The following is a 25,095-nucleotide window of genomic DNA, read 5'->3' as shown; positions in this document are numbered from 1 at the left end:
TAGCATGTTTAGCAAATGAGTCACACCGCAGATTAGGATGGCTGAGGGAGAAAGGGAATGGGTGACCAAAAGGCGCAGGAAGGCAAGTGCAGGTGTCCCCTGCGGTCATCTCCCTCCAAAACAGATATTCCGTTATGGACAACAAAATGTGAGGCTGGATGAACACAGCAGGCCAAGCAGCATCTCAGGAGCACAAAAGCTGACGTTTCGGGCCTAGACCCTTCATCAGAGAGGGGGATGGGGGGAGGGAACTGGAATAAATAGGGAGAGAGGGGGAGGCGGACCGAAGATGGAGAGCAAAGAAGATAGGTGGAGAGGGTGTAGGTGGGGAGGTAGGGAGGGGATAGGTCAGTCCAGGGAAGACGGACAGGTCAAGGAGGTGGGATGAGGTTAGTAGGTAGCTGGGGGTGCGGCTGGGGGTGGGAGGAAGGGATGGGTGAGAGGAAGAACCGGTTAGGGAGGCAGAGACAGGTTGGACTGGTTTTGGGATGCAGTGGGTGGGGGGGGAAGAGCTGGGCTGGTTGTGTGGTGCAGTGGGGGGAGGGGATGAACTGGGCTGGTTTAGGGATGCAGTGGGGGAAGGGGAGATTTTGAAACTGGTGAAGTCCACATTGATACCATATGGCTGCAGGGTTCCCAGGCGGAATATGAGTTGCTGTTCCTGCAACCTTCGGGTGGCATCATTGTGGCAGTGCAGGAGGCCCATGATGGACATGTCATCAAGAGAATGGGAGGGGGAGTGGAAATGGTTTGCGACTGGGAGGTGCAGTTGTTTGTTGCGAACTGAGCGGAGGTGTTCTGCAAAGCGGTCCCCAAGCCTCCGCTTGGTTTCCCCAATGTAGAGAAAGCCGCACCGGGTACAGTGGATGCAGTATACCACATTGGCAGATGTGCAGGTGAACCTCTGCTTAATGTGGAATGTCATCTTGGGGCCTGGGATGGGGGTGAGGGAGGAGGTGTGGGGACAAGTGTAGCATTTCCTGCGGTTGCAGGGGAAGGTGCCGGGTGTGGTGGGGTTGGAGGGCAGTGTGGAGCGAACAAGGGAGTCACGGAGAGAGTGGTCTCTCCGGAAAGCAGACAGGGGTGGGGATGGAAAAATGTCTTGGGTGGTGGGGTCGGATTGTAAATGGCGGAAGTGTCGGAGGATAATGCGTTGTATCCGGAGGTTGGTAGGGTGGTGTGTGAGAACGAGGGGGATCCTCTTGGGGCGGTTGTGGCGGGGGCGGGGTGTGAGGGATGTGTCGCGGGAAATGCGGGAGACGCGGTCAAGGGCGTTCTCAATCACCGTGGGGGGGAAGTTGCGGTCCTTAAAGAACTTGGACATCTGGGATGTGCGGGAGTGGAATGTCTTATCGTGGGAGCAGATGCGGCGGAGGCGGAGGAATTGGGAATAGGGGATGGAGTTTTTGCAGGAGGGTGGGTGGGAGGAGGTGTATTCTAGGTAGCTGTGGGAGTCGGTGGGCTTGAAATGGACATCAGTTACAAGCTGGTTGCCTGAGATGGAGACTGAGAGGTCCAGGAAGGTGAGGGATGTGCTGGAGATGGCCCAGGTGAACTGAAGGTTGGGGTGGAAGGTGTTGGTGAAGTGGATGAACTGTTCGAGCTCCTCTGGGGAGCAAGAGGCGGCGCCGATACAGTCATCAATGTACCGGAGGAAGAGGTGGGGTTTGGGGCCTGTGTAGGTGCGGAAGATGGACTGTTCCACGTAACCTACAAAGAGGCAGGCATAGCTGGGGCCCATGCGGGTGCCCATGGCCACCCCCTTAGTCTGTAGGAAGTGGGTTTTTAACGAGGGGGATCCTCTTGGGGCGGTTGTGGCGGGGGCGGGGTGTGAGGGATGTGTCGCGGGAAATGCGGGAGACGCGGTCAAGGGCGTTCTCAATCACCGTGGGGGGGAAGTTGCGGTCCTTAAAGAACTAGAATACACCTCCTCCCACCCACCCTCCTGCAAAAACTCCATCCCCTATTCCCAATTCCTCCGCCTCCGCCGCATCTGCTCCCACGATAAGACATTCCACTCCCGCACATCCCAGATGTCCAAGTTCTTTAAGGACCGCAACTTCCCCCCCACGGTGATTGAGAACGCCCTTGACCGCGTCTCCCGCATTTCCCGCGACACATCCCTCACACCCCGCCCCCGCCACAACCGCCCCAAGAGGATCCCCCTCGTTCTCACACACCACCCTACCAACCTCCGGATACAACGCATTATCCTCCGACACTTCCGCCATTTACAATCCGACCCCACCACCCAAGACATTTTTCCATCCCCACCCCTGTCTGCTTTCCGGAGAGACCACTCTCTCCGTGACTCCCTTGTTCGCTCCACACTGCCCTCCAACCCCACCACACCCGGCACCTTCCCCTGCAACCGCAGGAAATGCTACACTTGTCCCCACACCTCCTCCCTCACCCCCATCCCAGGCCCCAAGATGACATTCCACATTAAGCAGAGGTTCACCTGCACATCTGCCAATGTGGTATACTGCATCCACTGTACCCGGTGCGGCTTTCTCTACATTGGGGAAACCAAGCGGAGGCTTGGGGACCGCTTTGCAGAACACCTCCGCTCAGTTCGCAACAAACAACTGCACCTCCCAGTCGCAAACCATTTCCACTCCCCCTCCCATTCTCTTGATGACATGTCCATCATGGGCCTCCTGCACTGCCACAATGATGCCACCCGAAGGTTGCAGGAACAGCAACTCATATTCCGCCTGGGAACCCTGCAGCCATATGGTATCAATGTGGACTTCACCAGTTTCAAAATCTCCCCTTCCCCCACTGCATCCCTAAACCAGCCCAGTTCATCCCCTCCCCCCACTGCACCACACAACCAGCCCAGCTCTTCCCCCCCACCCACTGCATCCCAAAACCAGTCCAACCTGTCTCTGCCTCCCTAACCGGTTCTTCCTCTCACCCATCCCTTCCTCCCACCCCCAGCCGCACCCCCAGCTACCTACTAACCTCATCCCACCTCCTTGACCTGTCCGTCTTCCCTGGACTGACCTATCCCCTCCCTACCTCCCCACCTACACCCTCTCCACCTATCTTCTTTGCTCTCCATCTTCGGTCCGCCTCCCCCTCTCTCCCTATTTATTCCAGTTCCCTCTCCCCATCCCCCTCTCTGATGAAGGGTCTAGGCCCGAAACGTCAGCTTTTGTGCTCCTGAGATGCTGCTTGGCCTGCTGTGTTCATCCAGCCTCACATTTTGTTGTCTTGGAGTCTCCAGCATCTGCAGTTCCCATTATCTCTGATACTATTCCGTTATGGATACTGTTGGTAGTAATCCCAGGATTGCTATCACTGCCACGTGCTAGTCACAGCAGAAATGGAAAGAATGGGCAGGATAAATGAGTGGATTGAGAGATGGTGCAGGAGGGAGGGGTTCAGACTTTTGGGACATTGGGACCGGTTCTGGGAGAGGTAGGACCATTACAAATCGGACGGTCTACACCTGAACCAGACTGAAACCAATGTCCGAGGGGATGCTTTTGCTAACGCTGTGGGGGAGGGTTTAAACTAATGCAGCAGGGGCATGGGAACCAAATGAGGTTGCTAGTGGACAGTAGGGAGGTAGTGACTAAAGCCTATAAGGAACTAGATAATGAAGTCAGTGTGACTAAGGGGAAGAGGAGGCAGAGAGCAGATGATGAACGCAAAGGGACAGGTGCTCTGAGGTGCATGCGTTTGAATGCGAGAAGTGTAATAGGTAAGGCAGGTGAACTTAGGGCTTGGATTAGCACTGGGAGTATGATGTTATTGCTATTACTGAGACTTGGTTGAGGGAAGGGCATGATTGGAAAGTAAATATCCCAGGATACAGGTGCTTCAGGCAGGATAGAGAGGGAGGTAAAAGGGATGGAGGAGTTGCATTACTGGTCAAAGAGGATATTCACAGCAGTGCTGAAGGAGGGTACTATGGAGGACTTGAGCAGTGAGGCAATATGGACAGAGCTCAGAAATAGGAAGGGTGTAGTAACAATGTTGGGGCCTCCCAACAGCGAGCGTGAGATAGAGGTACAAATATGTAAACAGATTATGGAAAAGTGTAGGAGCAACAGAGTGGTGATGATGGGAGATTTTAATTTTCCCAACGTTGACTGGGATTCACTTCGTGTTAGGGGTTTAGATGGAGCAGAATTTGTAAGGAGCATCCAGGAGGGTTTTCTAGAGCAGTATGTAAATAGTCCAACTCGAAAAGGGGCCAAAATGGGCCTGGTGTTAGGGAATGACCCCGGCCATGTGGTTGAAGTTTCAGTTGGGGATTACTTTGGGAATAGTGATCACAATTCCATTAAATTTTACAATACTAATGGACAAAGATGAGAGTGGTCCTAAAGAAAGAGTGCTAAATTGGGGGAAGGCCAACTATAGCAAAATTTGGCAGGATCTGAGGAATGGGAGAAACTGTTTGAAGGTAAATCCACATTTGATATGTGGGAGGCTTTTAAAGAGAGGTTGAATAGCATGCAGGGCAGACTTGTCCCCCTGAGGGATAGAAAGGGCAAGATTAAGGAACCATGGAGGACAGGTGGAATTGTGAGACGAGCAAAGAGGAAAAAGGAGGCATACATAAGGCCTAGGCGACTGAAAACAGATGAAGCTTTGGAAGAATATTGGGAAAGTAGAACCAATATGAAACGAGAAATTAAGAGGGCTAAAAGGGGTCATGAAATATCTTTAGCAAACAGGGTTAAGGAAAACCCCAAAACCTTTCATTCATACATAAGGAGCAAGAGGGTAACTAGAGAAAGCGTTGGCCCACTCAAGGACAAAGGAGGGAAGTTATGTGAGGAGTCAGAGAAAATGAGTCAGATTCTTAATGAGTACTTTGCGTTGGTATTCACCCAGGAGAGGGACATGACGGATGTTGAGGTGAGGGATATACGTTTGATTACCCTAGGTCAAGTTGGCATAAGGAGGGGAGAAGTACTGGGTAGTCTAAAAGGCATTAGGGTGGACAAGTCCCCAGGTCCGGATGGGATCTATCCCAGGTTACTGAGGGAAGCGAGAGAGGAAATAGCTGGGGCCTTAACAGATATCTTTGCAGCATCCTTGAGCACTGTTGAGGTCCTAGAGGACTGGAGAATTGCTAATGTTGTTCCCTTTGTTTAAGAAGGATAGCAAGGATAATCCAGGTAATTATTGACCAGTGAGCCTGACATCAGTGGTGGGGAACCTGCTGGAGAAGATACTGAGGGATAGGATCTATTTACATTTGGAAGAAAATGGGATTTTTAGTGATAGGCAGCATGGTTTAGTGCAGGGAAGGTCATGTCTTACCAACTTGATAGAATTCTTTGAGCAAGTGGCAAAGTTGATAGATGAGGGGAAGAGCTGTGGACGTCATATACATGGACTTCAGTAAGGTGTTTGATAAGGTTCTTCATGGTAGGCTGATGGCAAAAGTGAAGTTGCATGAGGTTCAGGATGTACTAGCTAGATGGATAGAGAACTGGCTGAGCAACAGGAGACAGAGTTGTAGTGGAAGGGAGTTTCTCAAAATGGAGAGCTGTGACCAGTGGTGTTCCTCAGGGATCCGTGTTCAGACCACTGTTGTTCGTGCTGTACATAAATGATCTGAAGGAAGTTACAGACGGTCAGATTAGCAAGTTTGCAGATCTCACTAAGATTGGTGGACTAGCAGACAGTGAAGGGGACTGTCGGAGAATGCAGCAGAATAGAGATAAATTGGAGAGCTGGATGGAGAAATGGCAGATGGAGATCAACCCAGGCAAATGCGAGGGGATGCCTTTTGGAAGATCCAATTCAAGAGCGAACTATATGGTAAATGGAAAAGCCCATTTTTCCCAGGGGAAAACTGATGTACAGAGAGATCTGGGTGCTCAGGTTCATTGTACCCTGAAGGTAACACAGGTCGATAGAGTGGTCAGGAAGGCATCCGGTATGCTTTCATTCATCAGACGGTTACTGAGTACAAGAGTTGGCAGGTCATGTTACAGTTGTATAGGACTTTGGTTTGGTCACATTTGGAGTACTGTGTACAGTTCTGGTCGCCACATTACCAAAAGGATGTGGATACTTCGGAGAGGGTGCAGAGGAGGTTCACCAGGATGTTGCCTGGTATGGAGGGTGCTAGCTATGAAGAGAGGTTGAGTAGATTAGGATTATTTTCATTAGAAAGACAGAGATTGAGGGGGGACCTGATTGAGGCCTACAAAATCATGAGGGGTATAGACAGGGTGGATAGCAAAAAGATTTTCCCCCAGAGTGGGGGACTCAATTACTAGGGGTCATGAGTTCAAAGTGAGAGGAGGAAAGTTTAAGGGAGATATGCATGGAAAGTTCTTTACACAGAGGGTGGTGGGTGCCTGGAACATGTTGCCAGCGGAGGTGGAAGAGGCGGACACAATAGCATCACTTACAACGTATCTGAACAGATCCATGAATGGGCAGGGAGCAGAGGGATACAGAACCTTGGAAAATTGGTGATAGGTTTAGATAGAGGATCAGGATTAGCACAGGCTTGGAGGGCCGAAGGGCCTGTTCCTGTGCTGTAATTTTCTTTGTTCTTCGTTCTTTAATGCTGCATCCAGTTCTGTTCGCCCAGTTGCAGGAAGGATAGCATTAAACTGCAAAGGGTTCAGAACAGATTTACAGGGATGTTGCTGGGAATGGAAGGTTAGAGTTAAAAAGGAGAGGCTGAAGAGGCTGGGATCTTTTTTCACTGGAGCGTAGGAGGTTGAGGGGTGACCTTATAGAGGTTTATAAAATCATGAGGGGTATGGATAGGGTGAACAGCAAAGGCTGTGTCCCTTCGGTGGGGGATTTCAAGATTAGGGGGCATATTTTTAAAGGTGAGACGAGAAAGATTTCACAAAGACATGAGGGTATCTTTTTCCACACAGAGTGGTTCGTTTGTGGGATGAGCTTCCAGAGGAAGTGGTGGATATGGGTACAGTTACAACATTTAAAAGATATTTGGATAAGTACATGAATAGGAAAGGTTTGGAGGGATATGGGCCAGGAGCGGGCAGGCGGGGCCAGTTTAGTTTGGGAATATGGTCGGCACAGGCTGGTTGGGCCGAAGGGTCTGTTGCCATGCTGCAGGACTCTACGCCTCTGAGTACTTCTGTAAGTGGTGGTCACTTGGAGAGATACAGGTGGGCAGCGAGATTTGCCCCAAACGGCAATGAGATAATGACAGCTTTTGTGGTGCCGATTCAAATCGATACTGGCCAGGAAACTGGCATCAAGAGTCCTGGTAAACCGTGCCACAGGGCTTCTCACAGCAACCCCTGCCCCACGGTTGGCATGGGCTCAATTTAATGCCTGAACTGAGGGTGTGTCACCATCTCCGAGCAGTACAGTGTCCCAGCTGTGCTGCAACGCCAACAGTGTCAGCTTCGTCCATTGTAAAGCCTCTGGAGCGCAGCCTGCACATGGACTCAAAAAGGTGCACAGTGCAGGAGATGGGCTCCCCGCTCTCTGAGCGGCCTGCACTGATTGAAGAATTGGCTCCCAGGGGCTGGGAAAGGAGACAGAAGTGGAAGTAACTGAGTAACCCCCTTCCTACCAATCCGTGCTGTCAGAGGCGCTCGATAAACACAAGCTGGCGCTGCTGTGGTTTTCTCACCTGGGTGATGGTTAGGGTTGTTCTGTTCACCTGCTGGGCCTGCATGGCAGCCTGGGCACGGGCTTTCACCACGTGGGTACACAAAATGGGGCCCAGGTACCCGTAGTCGGTCTTGTAGGACTCCTGGTTGTCAGGAGGAGATCGGATCTTCGCCACTACCGGTGCGCAATGTTTCTGAAAGAGTGAAAGCAAATAGTTGCAACTTTATAAACAAAAGGCTGAAACCTTCACAACTGACCAAAAGCATGCTCTAAAAGAACTGTTTGCAAAGCTGCGGGAAGAGGAACAAGGGAAGACGTGATCTAACCGCACTGTTCTTGTAAAGAGCTAGTCCAGATAACAGCTTGAAAGGCCTCATAAGGTTCCAGCTTCTGAACCGCAAGCTCAGCATCCTCTTTCATGTGCAGCACAAATTGCTGTTCCCGTCTGGGATTTGGCATTCTTGTGATTCCGTCCTGACAAGCGCAAGAGAAAATGCTTCGACAGCGTGCAAGTTTTTTTTTCCAAACAGCGACGGACTTAAAATCTTTGTGAAATCAAAGGTGGCAGACATTAGGAATATTGCTTAGGCATCATAGGGAGTGCTGGGTTCACTTCCAGGCCCTGTGGCGATGCTGTGGTTCTGAGAAGTGTATTTTGCTTTCAAAGGTGATTTTAAGACAGAGGAGCCAAGCTGTCTACTTGGAAAGTCAGTAAAACAGCTCGGGAGACCTGGGTGGGTTTTTTTTTAAAAAAAGTATTGGAACAACTGAAGCAGCCTGGCTGAGCGTGAGCGGCTCTCACAGACCAGCCTTTCTAGTTGTGTTTTTAAAATTTAGGCTTAACTCGAAGCAGTCGCTGTTGTGCGGTCTCGAAAACATGGAAGCTATTTTTCGCCCTCTCTCGGTTACAGCCAAAAGCTGGGGGCTCTCTTACTGAGTTGCTGGGTTGTATGTGCAACAAAATCCATGTTTCTGAATGAACCTTTTTGCTGAAGGTTTTGTTTATAGGATGTGAGTCTAATGGAACAGTTAATTAGTAATAGATACTGTATCTATTATTCTGCTAAGCTTTCCAATACAGTTATTTTAAGTTCTTCTTTCTTTTTAACCTTAACGTTAAAGTAAATTGTTTTGCTTAATGTCGAGTAGAGCACGTTACATTTGCATTTAAAACAAGAAAACTTTAAGATCTAGGCTACCTTCTTAAAGAAATATTTTGAGGGGGTCTGGTCTGGTCCACAACAACATCAGGACCTGGGAAGAGGAGCCTGGCTGGATTGGTACCGGGAACGAGGGACTCTGCACGGTAATGCCGAGAGGCTAGCGAAGCTGGGATTGCTTCACTCTTGACCAGAGAAGGTGAAGCAGATTTAATGGAGGTGCTGCAAAATCACAGGGGGGCTTTGATAAGAGGCGACCAGGACAAACAGCTCCTGGCAGCAGGAGGGTCATTAGCCGGGGGGGCAGATGAAGAGAAGCGACTTCTGGTTACACACGATCGTGGAACAGAAATGGAAGCAGATGACAGAGGAACATGCAAAAATAGATAAAATACCTCAAAGGGAAATAAACTCAGCCTACACTGAAATGATGGGTCAACTGGCCATCTGCAGTTTGAAGAATTTTTTCTTTATTCATTCATGGGACAAGGGCGTCACTGGCCAGACAGCATTTACTGCCCATTCCTAATTGCCCAGAGGGCAGTTAAGAATCAACCACATTGGCTGTGGGTCTGGAGTCAGGTAAGGATGGCAGTTTCCTTGCCTAAAGGACATCAGTGAAGCAGACAGGTTTTTCCTGACAATCGACAATAGATTCACTGCCATCATTAGATTGTTAATTCCAGATATTTATTGAATTCAAATTCCACCATCTGCCTTGGCAGGATTCAAACCCAGGTCCCCAGAACATTATCTGAGTCTCTGGATTAACAGTCCAGTGATAATATACCACGATGCCATCGCTTCCCCTGCTGAAAGCCGTGCATTCAAAGTTTTGCAGACGGGTCCTGCAGTGCCCCAGACACAAAGCACACCCCAGCTGCCTGATTCCAAGGCAGCTGCTGCAGACAGCCGTCCCTGGGTCACCTACCAGTAACAGGCTCTGTACATGATCCGCTCCAATCTTATCGATGTTACTAACGACAGGTCCTTCCAGTACAGCTCGGATACGCTCCCCTTCAATCTGCAGCCTCTGGATGATCAGAGTCTTTATCACCTGTTTTTTTTTTCCCCAAAGGCATTTGGTTAATACAAACGCTTGTATTTAGACCGAAGATTTGCGCAGGGCGCAACATCTGTAAAGCTGCAATTCAGCGAGGCTCCTCCGGCAGCACTGTACAAATGCGAGGCCTCCACCCTCTCAAAGGCCGAGGGCGACAGAAACATGGCAACTCGATACAGGCCCTGCCTCGGAGTTGCTCACCAATCCCCACTTGCAACCACAGCACCCGCTCCTTCACTGGGTGGCATGGTGGCTCAGTGGTTAGTGCTGCTGCCTCAGGGCACACAGGGCCCAGGTTCGATTCTAGGCTGGCAGTGACGGAGCACTGCGATGCCATGTTTGTGGGCACGCTTGCTGCGATACCAGGCAGTGACATGCCAAGGGCAAGCTTCAAAACCAAACACCAGCTTACCACCACCTTCTCAAGAGCAATTCATCAATTCCCTACGGTGCGGAAACAGGTCAATCGGCCCATCGAACCCACACTAGCCCTCTGAAGGGCATTCCACCCACACCCCTACATTTACGCTCTAACCCTGCAGTTCCCATGCTTAATCTACCCCCTGGGTACTATGGGACAATTTAGCAAGGCCATTCCACCCTAACCCACACATCCCTGGGCACTATGGGACAACTTAGCACGGCCAATCCACCCTAACCCGCACATCCCTGGGCACTACGGGACAATTTAGCACGGCCAATCCACCCTAACCCGCACATCCCTGGGCACTACGGGACAATTTAGCACGGCCAATCCACCCTAATCCACACATCCCTGGGCACTACGGGACAATTTAGCACGGCCAATCCACCCTAACCCGCACATCCCTGGGCACTATGGGACAATTTAGCACGGCCAATCTACCCTAACCCGCACATCCCTGGGCACTACGGGACAATTTAGCACGGCCAATGCACCCTAACCCGCACATCCCTGGGCACTACGGGACAATTTAGCACGGCCAATCTACCCTAACCCGCACATCCCTGGGCACTACGGGACAATTTAGCATGGCCAATCCACCCTAACCCGCACATCCCTGGGCACTATGGGACAATTTAGCACGGCCAATCCACCCTAATCCGTACATCTCTGGGCACTATGAGACAATTTAGCACGGCCAATCCACCCTAACCTGCACATTTTTAGACCGTGGGAGGAAACCGGAGCACCCAGAGGAAACCCACACAGACACAGGGAGAATGTGCAAACTCCTCACAGACCGTCGCCCGAGGGTGGGATTGAACCCGGGTCCTTGGTGCCATGAGGCCGCAACACTGCCCTGAGGGATGGGAAATAAATGCAGGCCCAGCCAGAGATACCCACACCCCATGGGCGAGCCTTCTAAATCAAGGAACTTGAAACAGAAACTGAGGAAGCTGCAGCCACTCAGCAGGTCTGGCAACGTCTGTGGGAAGAAAAGCTAGCAAGATGTGCAGATGCCGGAATCAGAGATAACACACAGTGAGTAGCTGGACGAACATAGCAGGCCAGGCAGCATCACAGGAGCAGGGAAGTTGGCGTTTCGGGTCGGGACGCTTCTTCAGAAATGGGAGAGGGAAAGGGTCCCGAACCAAAACATCAACTTTCCTGCTCCTCTGATGCTGCCTGGCCTGCTGTGTTCCTCCAGCTCCACACTGTCTTGTCTGTGGAAGGAAAGCAGTTATGACTGAAGCCTCATCAGAAGAAGGAATCTGACATTTGAGACTATCAGAGGAGACAGGAGGAAGCTTTTAAAGCAAAATAGATTCTAATTTACAAACGGGTTAGTGACCACTTAACATATTCAGCATTACCTAACCCAGTTCTTGTTAAAAAGTGACTCACGCAGCGAGCAGCTTTCAAAGCAGTGTCCTTTTCAGAGCGCTGACTGAAACAGACTAACACGGGGAAGCAAGCATTGCCCAGAGAGACAGAGAGGGCGAGAGACCGACAGGGGGCGACAGATGGGGTTTCGCTGGCGAGTTAATCAAAGGTCCAGGCTAAAGGGATAGTGCCGCGCCAGGGGGAAGCAGTGTTAAAATGCTCATCGGGGGACGACTCACATCGTGGCCCAGCTCCGCCAATCCTGCAATGCAGCCATACCTCGTCGTCCAGGGGGTCTTGTCATCCAGCCAACTCTGAAACGGTAACCAAAAAGCGAGGCCATGTCATAGCGGGGAGGTTCAGTGCATCAAACAGGCCAGGCGGCAATGATCTAGCACCGGCCCAGTAGAACAGAACACCGGGATCTCTAGTTTAATGTCTCAAGCTGTGCGCTGGGTCTGGGGCAGCAGCCCAACGGGCTGGAGATTCCGCAAAAGATCTGCTGTCCCCATCTCTAGCTCAGCCTGTCTCTCTGTGCTCACTGATCCACACTGACCCAGAGAGAACCTCTCAACCTTTCAGTTCTCATCTTAGTTTTCAGATCCCAACCTGGCAACCCCAAACTCTCCCCAACTCAGCCCCTGCGCACCCTCTTTTCACCTCTGCATTCTTTCATCCACCAGACACTTCATCCGCTCCACCACCGGCAGCCAGTTCTCTTCCAGTTGCCTGAACCCTCGACTCCAATCACATTCTTGGGCATCTCCATTGCCCCTTTAAAGATGGCTGACCTCACCCTCGGGCCCAAGGTGCTCACTGGGCGCAGTAGCGTTGCTGGAGACCACAGTGGGATGGGACAGGGACCCTCACACCGATGCCCATAGGGCTGGGCCTTACCTTGGTGAAGGTCTTGGTGATGCGGGACTGAACATTGTTGGTGGTGGTGCTGAAGTTCTTGCAGATCTGCGCCATGAGGCGGGCAGCGAAGTCGCGGAGAGCCCAGTGGTTGTCTACATCGGGACGCAGGCACAGCTGGCGACTCACGATGCAGGTCACCACCGCGGGGATCAGCTCGTGTAACTGCGGAGAGGTACGACACGACAAGTCAGTGCGGCACTGTGCCAGCGCGAGGGGTCACGGGTCGCATCCACCCTGTCCCTCAGCTCCTACCTCCGATGCGCCTTGCCCTCTCACCCTCAGAACCAGCCCCCGACCGACACACCCTGCCTCACCCTTCCTCAGCCCCAACTCCCAACACACCCGGCTCCCTTCTCCCTCAGCCCCTACCCCCAACACGCCCTGCAAACCCCTCTCTCATAACCCCCTGACATGCCCTGCACGTGCCCCTGCCTTAGCTCCCCCGACACACTCAGAAACCCCTCCCCCTCCCTCAGCCTCCCCTGACACACACGTGCCCCCCAGACCCCTCCCCCTCCCTCAGCCTCCCCTGACACACACGTGCCCCCCCAGACCCCTCCCCCCTCCCTCAGCCTCCCCTGACACACACGTGCCCCCCCAGACCCCTCCCCCTCCCTCAGCCTCCCATGACACACACGTGCCTCCCCAGACCCTCCCCCTCCCTCAGCCTCCCCAACACACACGTGCCCCCCAGCCCCCTCCCTCAACACAATGTCCCCCAGCCCCTCCCCCTCCCTCAGCCTCCCCGACACACATGTGCCCCCCAGCCCCTTCCCCCTCCCTCAGCCTCCCCTGACACACACACGCGCCCCAAGCACCCCGACACTCCCAGTACCACCAGTCCCCTCCCGACGCGCCCAGACTCCATTCTCTCCCTCAGCCCACCACCCCCCAACCCACAACATGTCTGGCCCCTCCTCCCTCACACCCCACCCTCCGACACACCCAGGCCCCTGCCTCAGCACCCACCAACACACCTGCCCCTGTCCTTCCCTCAGCCCACAGCGCCCCCAATACCAGCGTTCCTCAGCCCCTCCCTAACATGCCCAGTCCCCTCTCTACCCCCCACAGCCCCTCCCTAGCCCACTGCCCCATTCTCCCTCAGCATCCACCCCCAACACACCCTGCCCCCCTCCCCCGACACGCCTGGCTCCACTTCCCTCAGAGCCCCTCCCCAACATGCCCTGCAAACCCCCCCACGCCAATACATCCATGGAACACCTCCCCATCACTCCCTCCCCATCTCTGCAGATTCCTACGACCCACAGATCACTTTTGTTTTAAATTCGTTCACAGCATGTGGACATTTATTGCCCCCAGGACACCATGGCTTCACGAGTAGGCCAGACTGGGTAATGGTGGCAACTTCCTTCCCCTAAAGGACATCAGTGGCCCAGAGCGATCTTTCCAAAGTCTGACGATGCTCATCATTAGACTCTTCACTCCAGATTTTTGTTTTTTTTCTCCCCCGATTGAATTTACACTGCACCACCTGTGGGACTCCAACCCAGGATATGTTCTGGGTTTGGCTGTGCAGTGATGACAGCACTGGGGGCCATCACCTCCTCTGATCCCTGCCTCCCGCACACACCCACCCCGACTCCTGCACCAGTGACGGGCTGCACCTACGGCCAGCTGGGGCCCCGCTAGCCAGGCCTTTCTCCTCAAACACTCTCCACCCTCCCTCAAGATGCTCCGTTTAAAAAAAAAACCCGGAATCCGAGATCCATCTTCCCGTCGTCGCTGCCTCGCAGCTGTTGGCTCTGCGGGTGTTAAATGATGCTGAAGTCAGGCCCGGGCCTGCTTGGCTAAGTCAGAGGTGGTGCAGAAACACAGCAGCATCGTGCTCCAGAGATTAAAGTTCCTGCCTCATCGGCCCAACCAGTCTCACGCGCTTCAGTTGGGCGGCCACCCATTCAAGTCCCACACCAGGGACCCAAGCCCAGAATTCACTCCTAATCTCACAGCACCACACCCAGGGATCTCCGCCCTGCCCAAGGCTTCAGGCGGGGGGCTGCCCCCAGCACCTATTTCCTCCTCGATCTACAAGTACTGCTTCCCTCACCATCACTGCTGCTTGCTATACGCTAATTGGCTGCTCTGTTTCCCACACTGCAACAGCGACTGCCCCCAAAAACAAAAAGTACTTCGTGGGCTACAAGGGGCTTCGGTGTGACCTGTGGTCGCCAAAGGTGCCGCAGAAATGCAAAGCCTCTCTTTCGGACACTCAGGGGTGGGAGGGCTCGACAACACTCACGTATTTCTCCAGGTACAGCGTAGGATTATCCATCAGCGCCTTCACCATCCGCATCAGGTAGATTAGCAGGGCCAGATTATTCTGTACCACATTCACACGCACCTGAGCAGAAGCACACAAAGACTGAGAACGGCCACTTCATAAGCACCCGCGCTAAGAGAGGCCCACCCAGGCCGGGTAAAGATATTTCCACTGAATTCCCATGGGATTCCTTAGCAACTGCATTGTATTGACAGCTCTTGGTTCTGGCCTCACCCTTACAGGGAAATATCGCAATCCTAGAGGACCTCCTTCCGAGCCATCACCCCGCTTTATAGAATCGTAGAATCCCTACGGTGTGGAAACAGGCCCTTCGGCCCAACAAGTCCACACCAGCCATCAGGACACCCACCTAAACCCACCCAATCTACACATACCTGGGCTCTACGGGACAATTTAGCACGGCCAACCCACCCTAACCCGCACATCCCTGGGCACTATGGGACAATTTAGCACGGCCAATCCACCCTAACCCGCACATCCCTGGGCACTACGGGACAATTTAGCACGGCCATTCCACCCTAACCCGCACATCCCTGGGCACTACAGGACAATTTAGCACGGCCAACCCACCCTAACCCGCACATCCCTGGACACTATGGGACAATTTAGCACGGCCAAACCACCCTAACCCGCACATCCCTGGGCACTATGGGACAATTAAGCACGGCCAACCCACCCTAACCCGCACATCCCTGGGCACTATGGGACAATTTAGCACGGCCAATCCACCCCTAACCCGCACATCCCTGGGCACTACGGGACAATTTAGCACGGCCAATCCACCCTAACCTGCACATCCCTGGACACTACGGGACAATTTAGCACGGCCAACCCACCCTAACCCGCACATCCCTGGGCACTACGGGACAATTTAGCACGGCCAACCCACCCTAACCCGCACATCCCTGGGCACTACGGGACAATTTAGCACGGCCAACCCACCCTAACCCGCACATCCCTGGACACTACGGGACAATTTAGCACGGCCAATCCACCCTAACCCGCACATCCCTGGGCACTAGGGGAAAATTTATCACGGCCAACCCACCCTAACCTGCGCACCTTTGGACTGTGGGAGGAAACTGGAGCACCCGGAGGAAACCCACACAGACACAGGGAGAATGTACAAACTCCACACAGACAGTCACCCGAGGGATGATTCATCTTGACTGTAGACCCTTCGGACCAACTCATCTGTGCTGACCAGATATCCTAAATTAATCTAGTCCCATCTGCCAGCATGTGGCCAGCTTAAACCCTTCCTATTCATGTCACCATCCAGATGCCTTTTAAATGCTGTAACTGTACCAGCCGCCACCCCTTCCTCTGGCAGCTCATTCCACACACCACCCTCTGTGTGAAAAAGTTACCCCTCAGGTCCCTCTTATTTCTTTCGTCTCTCACCTCAAACCTGTGCCCCTCTACTTTTGGACTCCCCTCCCCCAGGAAAAAGATGTTAGCTTATCACCCTATCTATACCCCTCATGATTTTATAAACCCCTGTAAGGTCACCCCTCAGCCTCCGATGCTCCAGGGAAAATAGCCCTTGTCAGTTCAGCCTCTCCCTGTAGCTCAAACCCTCCAACCTTGGCAACATCTCCCTCAATCAGACCACACCAAGAGTACTGTGCACAGTTCTGGTCTCTATATCCCTCAGTTAATGAGTCTGCTCCATCGTTCAACAAAATATCGTCTCCATTTTCCTGCACTGTCCTCGCGCCCCTGGATATCTCTTAAATTTTGAGAAATCAATCAATCTCATTCCTGGTGCACACTCAATGGCAAAGCTGCCAGCACTTTGTGAAGCAGAGAATTCCAAAACTCCAGAGTGAGGAAGTTCCTCCTCATCTCAATCCAAAATAACCTGGCCCCTTAATCAGAGACCTTCCATCCCACTCCCCCCACCCTCGCTCCAGTGCTCGTCGACACAACTGGCAGAGAGAAACATCCTTTCTACGTCTACGCTATTGAGCTCTGGATATGCACGAGGTGATTCAGTTAACTGCAGCCAGGGAGAGGGAGAGAAATATAACAATGTCAAATTGTTTTTACCCCTTCTGATATGAAGGTGCTGAATCTGGGCAACATCTGGTACAGGCCCGGGTCGGTGGCTATGCTCTGGAGGGCCTCCTGTGTCAAAGAATGAGGACAGTGGTCAGTCCCAAGGTAATGACAAACAGAACACGCTGCTGTCTAAGACCCCGCGGCTGCTTCCTTCTCAGAGAAGAGATCTTACTGCACGTTTCGCCTCGCAGGAGCCCACACAAGCCTCTGTTATCTCCTTGTAATACAGCTGCTGCTCCACAGACAGCTCATGCGTGGTCCTCGGTTTCAGTTTCAGCACAGCCCCGTCCAGCAGAGACTTCTTTTTATCTTTACCTGAGAGGGGGGAGGGAGGGAGGAGCCGTTATCGTACAGCGAAGGCACAAGGGCATGAGTAGGAGGGCAAGGGCGGGAACGAGAGACGGGAAGATGGGGAGGAAGGAGCCGTTATTGTACAGCAAAGGCACAAGTAGGAGGGCAAGGGCGGGAATGAGGGAGGGGAAGATGGGGAGGAAGGAGCCGTTATCGTACAGCGAAGGCACAAGGGCACAAGCAGGAGAACAAGGGCGGGAATGAGGGAGGGGAAGATGGGGAAGAGCTTTATTGAACAGCAAAGGCACAAGGGAACGAATAGGAGAGCACGGCCGAGACCGAGAGAGAGAAAAGCGCGGCCGAGACCGAGAGAGAGAAAAGCGCACACGAGCGAGAAGACACCACGAAGCCCCGGCTCGGTCTGACTGACCTTTGCCATCGGTGGCTGCAGCCCCTTGACCTTTGCCCTTGCCCTGTCCTTCTTCCTCCTGGCCTGGTTTGATAACCTTCAAAGGTTCTGTAGACTCGGCCTTCTGCTGTTCTTTAGGGGCTAAGGAGAGAGAAGAAGAAAGCAAGACAGGGGCTTAATAAACAAGCAGGCAGGCACAGAAACTGGCTTTAATTTCTGAATGCATTCTCGGAAGAGCAGGGGCGGAGGAGACATCATATCCTGATTTAACAGTTGCTACACAAACAGAAATGCTTGAGTCATTATGCCACACTCGCACAGAAGCTCTAGTGAGACAATAGTGGAACTCCCTGTATCAGAGAGAGCTCAGTCCCACACATCAGAAGCTATATACTGAAACCAGAGTGCGTGTGGAGTACATACTGCACCAAAATACCAGGACTTAGCAACATTAGACAACGAGGCACAAAACACTGCATTCTTCTGTAGGTTCTCCTTATTCTTGATGCTGTTGAACTCAATGGCTTTGTCGGACCAGAAGAAAGACGTTCAAAGCTAACCATATTGGCTGTGGGTCTAGAGTCATGTGTATACCAGGTCGGGTAAGGATGGCCGATTTCTTTCCTTAAAAGGGCATGAGTGAGCCAGGTGGGGCTTTCTTTTAAAACAACAACTATAGTTTCACTGTCAATGGCACAGAGATGAGCTGAGCTATCAGTTCAGATTTTATTCATCGAATTTACATTCTGGCATTTGAACTCAGAGCATCTGGCTAGATGCTTCTTCATCAACCTGTTGGGAGATGTTATGGCACACCCTCTAGAGCTGGAGGGCCTCAGACCTAGGCTGAGAGGCAGGGGCACTACCGCCATTGCCATAAGAGCTTCCCCCAAGAAGCTCAGGTGTTGCTGGTCCAACAATATTACAGAGCACAACCAGCTTGCGACCTACTGAACTTAAACGATTAAGAGGATTAAAGGGTTCGATATGGCACACAGACAAACAACTTCCTTTATAACATTGTTAAACCTGAAAAGGGTGCAGGTAAGATTTACAAAGATGTTGCCAGCGTTGGAGGGTTAGAGGTACAGGGAGAGGCTGAGAGTTGACCTTATAGAGGTTTATAGATTCATGAGGGGTACGGAGAGAGTGAATAGACATGGTCCTTTCCCCAGGGTGGGGGAGTCCAAAACTAGAGGGTACAGGTGAGGGGGGAGAAGATTTAAAAGGGACCTGAGGGGCAACTTTTTCACACAGAGGGTGGTGCGTGTCTGGAATGAGCTGCCAGAGGAAGTAGGTGGAGGCTGGTACAGTTACAGCATTTAAAAGGCAAAAGAACTGCAGATGCTATAAATCAGGAACAGAAACAAAGTCGCTGGAAAAGCTCAGCAGGTCTGGCTGCATCTGTGGAGGAGAAAGCAGGGTTAACGTTTCGGGTCCGGTGACCCTTCCTCAGAACTGATGGTGGCTGGGAAAGCGTCAATTTATATGCAGAAAGTGGGGAGTAAACGATAGGACACAGCCCTAAGAGAGAGAAAGACAGCTGGACAGACCTTTTTTTTGCTAATTCTACACGAGAGAGGGAAGCAGCGCCGATGATAACATCGATGTATCGGAGAAAAAGTTGTGGGTGGGGGCCGGAATAGGACTGGAACAAGGAATGTTCCATGTACCCCACGAAGAGACAAGCATAGCACCCATGGCGTTAGCAACTCCTTTGTCTGTCCAGCTGTCTCTCTCTCTCTTTGGGCTCCATCTTATCGTTTACTCCCTATTTTCTGCATATAAACTGACGTTTTCCCAACCACCAACCGTTCTGAGGAAGGGTCACTGGACCCGAAACGTTAACTCTGTTTTCTCCTCCCCAGGTGCTGCCAGACCTGCTGAGCTTTCCCGGCAACTTTGTTTTTGTTCCAACATTTAAGAGGCATCTGGATGGGGACATGAATAGGAAGGGTTTACAGGGATATGGGCCAAACGCTGGCAGATGGGACTGGATTAATTTACAATATCTGGTCAGCGTGGAGGGGTTGAAACAAAGGAAATGTTCCCTTGCTGTACATACCAAGAGTGAAAACAATTAACTCTTCCGACTGAAAAGTGCTGTTGTACAAAACTGGAGAGTTCGGAACTAGGGATCTCAAACTCAAGGTAAGGGAAGGCCCTTTCTGGCCCAGGAGAAAAGGTTTCACTCCAAGGACTGGAGTGTGAATCTTTGGAGGTCCCCTACGTCAGAGAGAGCTCAGTTATTGTGTATCCTCAAGGGTACAAAGATCAAAGATCTCTTTGTACAATAAGGAAATCAAGGGCTAGGCTGAGGAAGCACAGCAAAGGAACATGACCGATCACAATCATGTTGAATGGTACAGCAGGCACGAGGGGATGAATGGCCTACTCCCACGCATGTACAGGAATCATGCAGCACAGAAACAGACCCTTCAGTCCAGCCAGCCCATGCTGACCATTATGCCAAACTTAACTAGCCCCACCTGCCTGCTCCAGGTCCATATCCCTGCAAACCTTTCCTATTTGTGTACGTACCCAAATGCTTTTTAAGTGTTAAAGCATAGAACATAGATCTGTACAGCACAGGTACAGGCCCTTTGGTGCCCAATGTTGTGCCGAACATGACACCAAATTAAATTAACTCCTTCTGCCCTGACCTTGATCCATATCCTTCCATTCCTTTAGGGTGGCACGGTGGCTCAGCGGTTAGCACTGCAGCCTCTCAGCACCAGGGACCTGGGTCTGTTTCCACTGCCAGGCAACTGCCTGTGTGGAGTTTACACATTCTCCCTGTGTCTGCGTGGGTTTCCTCCGGGTGCTCCAGTTTCCTCCCACAGTCCAAAGATGTGTGGGCTAGGTGGAATGGCCATGCTAAATTGCCCAGAGTGTTCAGGGACGTGGAGATTAGGTGGGCTGTAATTTTTACACCCGCATCCACCACTTCCTCTGGAAGATCACTCCACACATGAACCACTCTGTGTTAGAAAAAAATTGCCTCTTGTGTCTTTTTAAAATCTTTTTCCTCTCACCTTAAAAATATACCTCCCTGGTCTTGAAATCCCAACATTCTTAGGAAAAGACACCTGCCATTCACCTCATCTATACCCCTCGTTATTTTATAACCCGCTATAAGGTCACTCCTCAGCCTCCTACACTCCAGTGAAAAAAGTCCCAGCCTCTCCAACCTCTCCTCGTAACTCAAACCCTCCATACCCGGCAACATCCGGGTAAATCCCTTCGGAACCCTCTCCAGTTTAATAATATCCTTCCTATAACAGGGCGACCAGAGCTGGACACAGTGCTCCAGAAGGGGCCTCACCAACGTCCTGTACATCCTCAACATGGCGTCCCGACTTCTCAAAGGTCTGAACAATGAAGGCAAGTGTGGTAAATGCCTTCTTAACCCCCCTGTCTATATGTGACACAAACGTCTAAGAATTATGTATCTGAACCCCTAGGTCTTTGTTCTACAACACCACCCAAGGCCCTAATTTAATTCTATAACCCCTGGCCCTTGTTTGTTTTACCAAAATGCAATACCCCGCATTTATCCAAATTAAACTCCATCTGCCACTCCTCAGCCCATTGACCCAACTGATCAAGATCTCTTTGTAATCTTAGATAACCTTCAGTGTCCACCTTACCATCAATATCCAGTCCGCAAACCACCTTTATTCTCATTGAACTCATTTATAGAAGTGGACAAACAAAAGCGGACCCAGTACCGATCGCTGTGGCACACCGCTGTTCGTGGGACTGTGCCAAAGCTTACCTGGCGGGGGATTCTCTGGGATGGCAGGTTGCACTCCTTCTATACTGAGCCAGTGAGCTGGGAAAGCAAAGAGAAGATAGTTACACCCAATTCAAACCCATCCTCCAACCCCGACCCATCCTCGGGCTGTGAGGGCACCAGTCATTCCCAGGCCCTACCTCCCTTCAGCAGGTATCGGGGAGCCACTGAGGAGCTTACTCGGCTGTTGCCCCGAGGAACGGTTACAGGGCACTCCCATCGGCCGTGGGTCTGGAGTCACGTGCAGACCAGGCAGGCATCCCATCCCCCAAGACAGGTGCAGAGTCAACCGGATGGGTTTTTAAACAGTGGCTTTTCATTCCGGGTTCGCTGATTAACTATTAATTAATAAAAAGAGAGAGACTGACTTGCTGCAATAGCTTTATCTCTGGCACTCACCGGGACAGATTCAAGAATACCAAGTTTCCCAACCGCTCGAGATAGCGCCACCGTAAACGCACGGAAGAACTATCAAACAAGAAGGTGATGGTGCACTCTTTGTGACAAGGCTTTGACCAATCAGAGTAGGCATGCCGACTATTAGCACCTTTTCTCCTGCTGTGTAAATTGACGTTCCCTTTGAAATTTGGCATTCTTGTACCCATCCTGGAGTGAAGGACATAAAAAAATCTTCAAAGGCAAGTCTCTTTCCTCAGCAACACTCAAACGCCCCTTTTTTAAAAGTATGTTTTAAAACCAACCTGCTTAGGAGAGCTGTTAGACAAGGTGGAGCTTGAGCCCGGGGCCTCCTAGTTCGGGGATAGGGACACTATCGCTGCCTTGTCTTTCCTGACTCCACAAATGGGGGGGGGGGGGGGGGGGGGGGCTCCAATCGAGGGTCTTACCTTTCAGGCAGACGTCCAGTGGCACCCGCGGGAGAGGTGTGTTGATGATGTCGCTGAGGTCGACCTCCTTCTCCTCATAAAAGTGGAGCTCCCGCCCACCCCCACTGGCATAGCGGAACGGAATGAACTCCTGGGCATGGAACCCATACAGCGGCTACAGAGGGGAGCGGAGGACGACACCGGTTATACACGAACGCCATTCAGGGTCAGTGCCATTCATCAGTCGCTAACCCTGCCCCCACCCCAAGCCGCACCCACCTTCCTTCAATTAACACATTCGTCTCTGCTTCAACATACTGGGGTTTGAGACACTGGCACAGGACGATACAAAGGGGCACGGGTTAAAGATGACAGAGAATAAGATTTAAAAAGGTCCTCGGGGTAACTTTTTCTCACACAGAGGGTGGTGCGTGTATTGAATGAGCTGCCATCGGAAGTGATGGAGGCTGGTACGGTTACATTTAGGAGGCATCTGGATGGGGACATGCATATGAAGGGTTGAGGGAGATATGGATTAAATGCTGGAAAATGGGACTAGTTAAGCTTCGGAAACCCGATCGCATGGACCAAAGAGATTGTTTCCAAGTTGTATGGCCCTATGACAGATGACTGTCCATGTGGAGATAAGTGACAAGCTAAAATTATTCTCAATGCGGAAATTAATGGAGAAGCTCCCGTCTTTATCTCTGCCGGAATTTCCACATCAATCGACTGCCCAATATTTACTTTCTATCCTCAACTGGAATGAACTGCCTTCTCGAACTGCTGCACTCCATGTGGTACAGGGACACCCATGCCGCGCTGCCTAGGTGAAGGGCCAAGGATTTTGACCCAGTGACACTGAAGGAACAGCCGTTATATTTGCAAGTCGGGATGGCGAAGGGCTCAGAGGGGAACTCGCCAGGGGCTGGTGTTCCCATGTATCTGCTGCCCTTTTCCTTCTGGGTGGTAGAGGTCATGGGTTTGCAAGGTGCTAAGAAGACAGGCTTAGTGAATCACTGCAGTGCCTCTTGTAGATGGTATACCACTGCTGCGACTGTGCACTGGTGATGGGGACTATGAACATTGAGAGTGGCAGATCTGGTGCCGATGAAGCAGGGGCACTGCTTTGTCCCAGATCACGCCAATCTTCGAGTATTGTTGGAGCGGCCCACATGCGGGACAAGTGGGGAGTATTCCATCACACCTCCTGGCTTGGGTCTTGTTGATGGTGGCTTTCCCACAGGCTGGAAGGCCAATACACTGCAGACAGAAAGTTTTAGAAACTTGTCTTTGTTGATGGAGCGGAGGGCATGAGATTTTTCTTTTAAAACAGTTATCCCAATCTGGAACGCACCACCAGAAACAGAGGTGAAAGAAGATTCGATAGCGAATTTCAGAAGCAGAATTGGATAAACAGAATAGAATAGAATCCCAACAGTGCAGAAGCGCACCACTTGGTCCATCGAGTTCACAAAGACCCTGTGAGGAGCATCCCACTCAGACCCACACCCCTACCGTGCATTTCCCATTCCCAATCCTGCTAACACCCACATCCCTGGGCACTACGGGACAATTTAGCACGGCCAATCCACCCTGACCTGCACATCCCTGGGCACTATGGGACAATTTAGCACGGCCAATCCACCCTAACCTGTACGTCTTTGGACTGTGGGAGGAAACCGGAGCAAACCCACAGACTTGGGGAGAACGTGCAAACTCCACACAGACACAGTCACCTGAGGATGGAATCATACCTGGATCACTGGCGCTGTGAGGCAGCAGTGCTCACCATGCCACCGATATATTGACAAAGGGAAAAAAAACACACAGCGTAGAGAGCAAAACCAATCAGGCAGCTCTGTCAAAAATCCGGGCAGGCCTGAGTCATCACTGACCATTTTCATCCTCTTTCCGTCAGGGGACGTGGGGATTGCAGCTGAGGCCAGCATCTGTCTTACATCCCCTCGAATGCTGGACTTGGGCAGTTAAAGAGGGGTTCAAAGTGCTGTGGGTCTGCAGCCCCACCAAAGCCAGACTCCCCTTCCCTCAAGGGCATTCATGAAACCGACGGGTGTTTACAACAATTCGACAACGGTCACCATCACCTTGCCGAGCGTTCGGTTTGAGATTTTGGTTAAATTTGCTTAAAGTCCTTCAGCCATTGGAACAGGAGGGGGCGTGAACCTCTCTCTCTCCAGGGCATCTAACATGAGCCTCTCGACGATGAGCATTACCCTCGAGCAACTGACCACCTGCACCCACACTCACGGGCTGAAGGCCCCAAAGCAGGGGAATACCTGGGCAACTCATTTCCCCCCCAAACTCCAACCAAGGGGTTTAACCGTGGGAAAGGACGGAAGGAATTGGCATACCTCGACATTTTTCAGCTTCAGTGCGCAATCGATGTCGACCGTCGTCAGTTTCTTCCGTTTTCCGTGGTACATATACTTCAATGCATCCTGTGCGGTATAAGAGACAAAAACTGCCTTCGGTGAAAAGGTCGCTTTAACAGTGTTAAGAGGACCCTCAGTATCAGCCATCCTATCCTCCTGCTATCTCACTGATACAGCTTTAACAGAGAAAACATACAAAATAGGTGCTGGAGTGGGCCATTCAGCCCGCCGAGCCTGCTCCACCATTCAATATAACTGCGAGTTATCATGCAATTTCAGTATCCCATTCCTGCTTTCCCTCTTAATATGCGTCTGATGATGGAATGGCATAATGGAATGACACAACGGTTAGGGTTAGGATCTGTGACACACTGGATTTACACCCTATTCACCCCCAACATTCACCGATGCTCAGCAGCAGCACTGTGTACCATTACACAAGATGCACGGTAGAAATTCGCCAAGCCTCCTCTGACAGCACCTTCCA

General features: G+C 51.7%; 1 protein-coding gene across 2 annotated transcripts in view; it reads right to left on the bottom strand.

Annotated features, from left to right (window-relative positions):
• taf6 (TAF6 RNA polymerase II, TATA box binding protein (TBP)-associated factor) overlaps positions 1 to 25,095 on the bottom strand; it is a 35,506-nt gene that overhangs the window by 6,000 nt on the left and 4,411 nt on the right. For both annotated transcript variants that reach the window (XM_059642593.1, XM_059642594.1), the window contains exons 3-13: positions 24,588 to 24,674; positions 22,234 to 22,387; positions 21,371 to 21,427; positions 17,614 to 17,733; positions 17,065 to 17,207; positions 16,881 to 16,958; positions 14,787 to 14,888; positions 12,509 to 12,691; positions 11,851 to 11,925; positions 9,673 to 9,798; positions 7,601 to 7,774 (exon numbers count right to left, since the gene is read on the bottom strand). In XM_059642593.1, the coding sequence (XP_059498576.1) occupies positions 7,601 to 7,774; positions 9,673 to 9,798; positions 11,851 to 11,925; positions 12,509 to 12,691; positions 14,787 to 14,888; positions 16,881 to 16,958; positions 17,065 to 17,207; positions 17,614 to 17,733; positions 21,371 to 21,427; positions 22,234 to 22,387; positions 24,588 to 24,674 (1,299 nt within the window). The remainder of the gene's footprint in view (positions 1 to 7,600; positions 7,775 to 9,672; positions 9,799 to 11,850; positions 11,926 to 12,508; positions 12,692 to 14,786; positions 14,889 to 16,880; positions 16,959 to 17,064; positions 17,208 to 17,613; positions 17,734 to 21,370; positions 21,428 to 22,233; positions 22,388 to 24,587; positions 24,675 to 25,095) is intronic.

The sequence above is a fragment of the Stegostoma tigrinum genome, chromosome 45, assembly GCF_030684315.1.
Source record: "Stegostoma tigrinum isolate sSteTig4 chromosome 45, sSteTig4.hap1, whole genome shotgun sequence".
Lineage (NCBI taxonomy): Eukaryota > Metazoa > Chordata > Chondrichthyes > Orectolobiformes > Stegostomatidae > Stegostoma > Stegostoma tigrinum.
The sequence above is the reverse complement of the archived record's forward strand: the minus strand, read 5'-3'. Positions and strand labels throughout refer to the sequence as shown.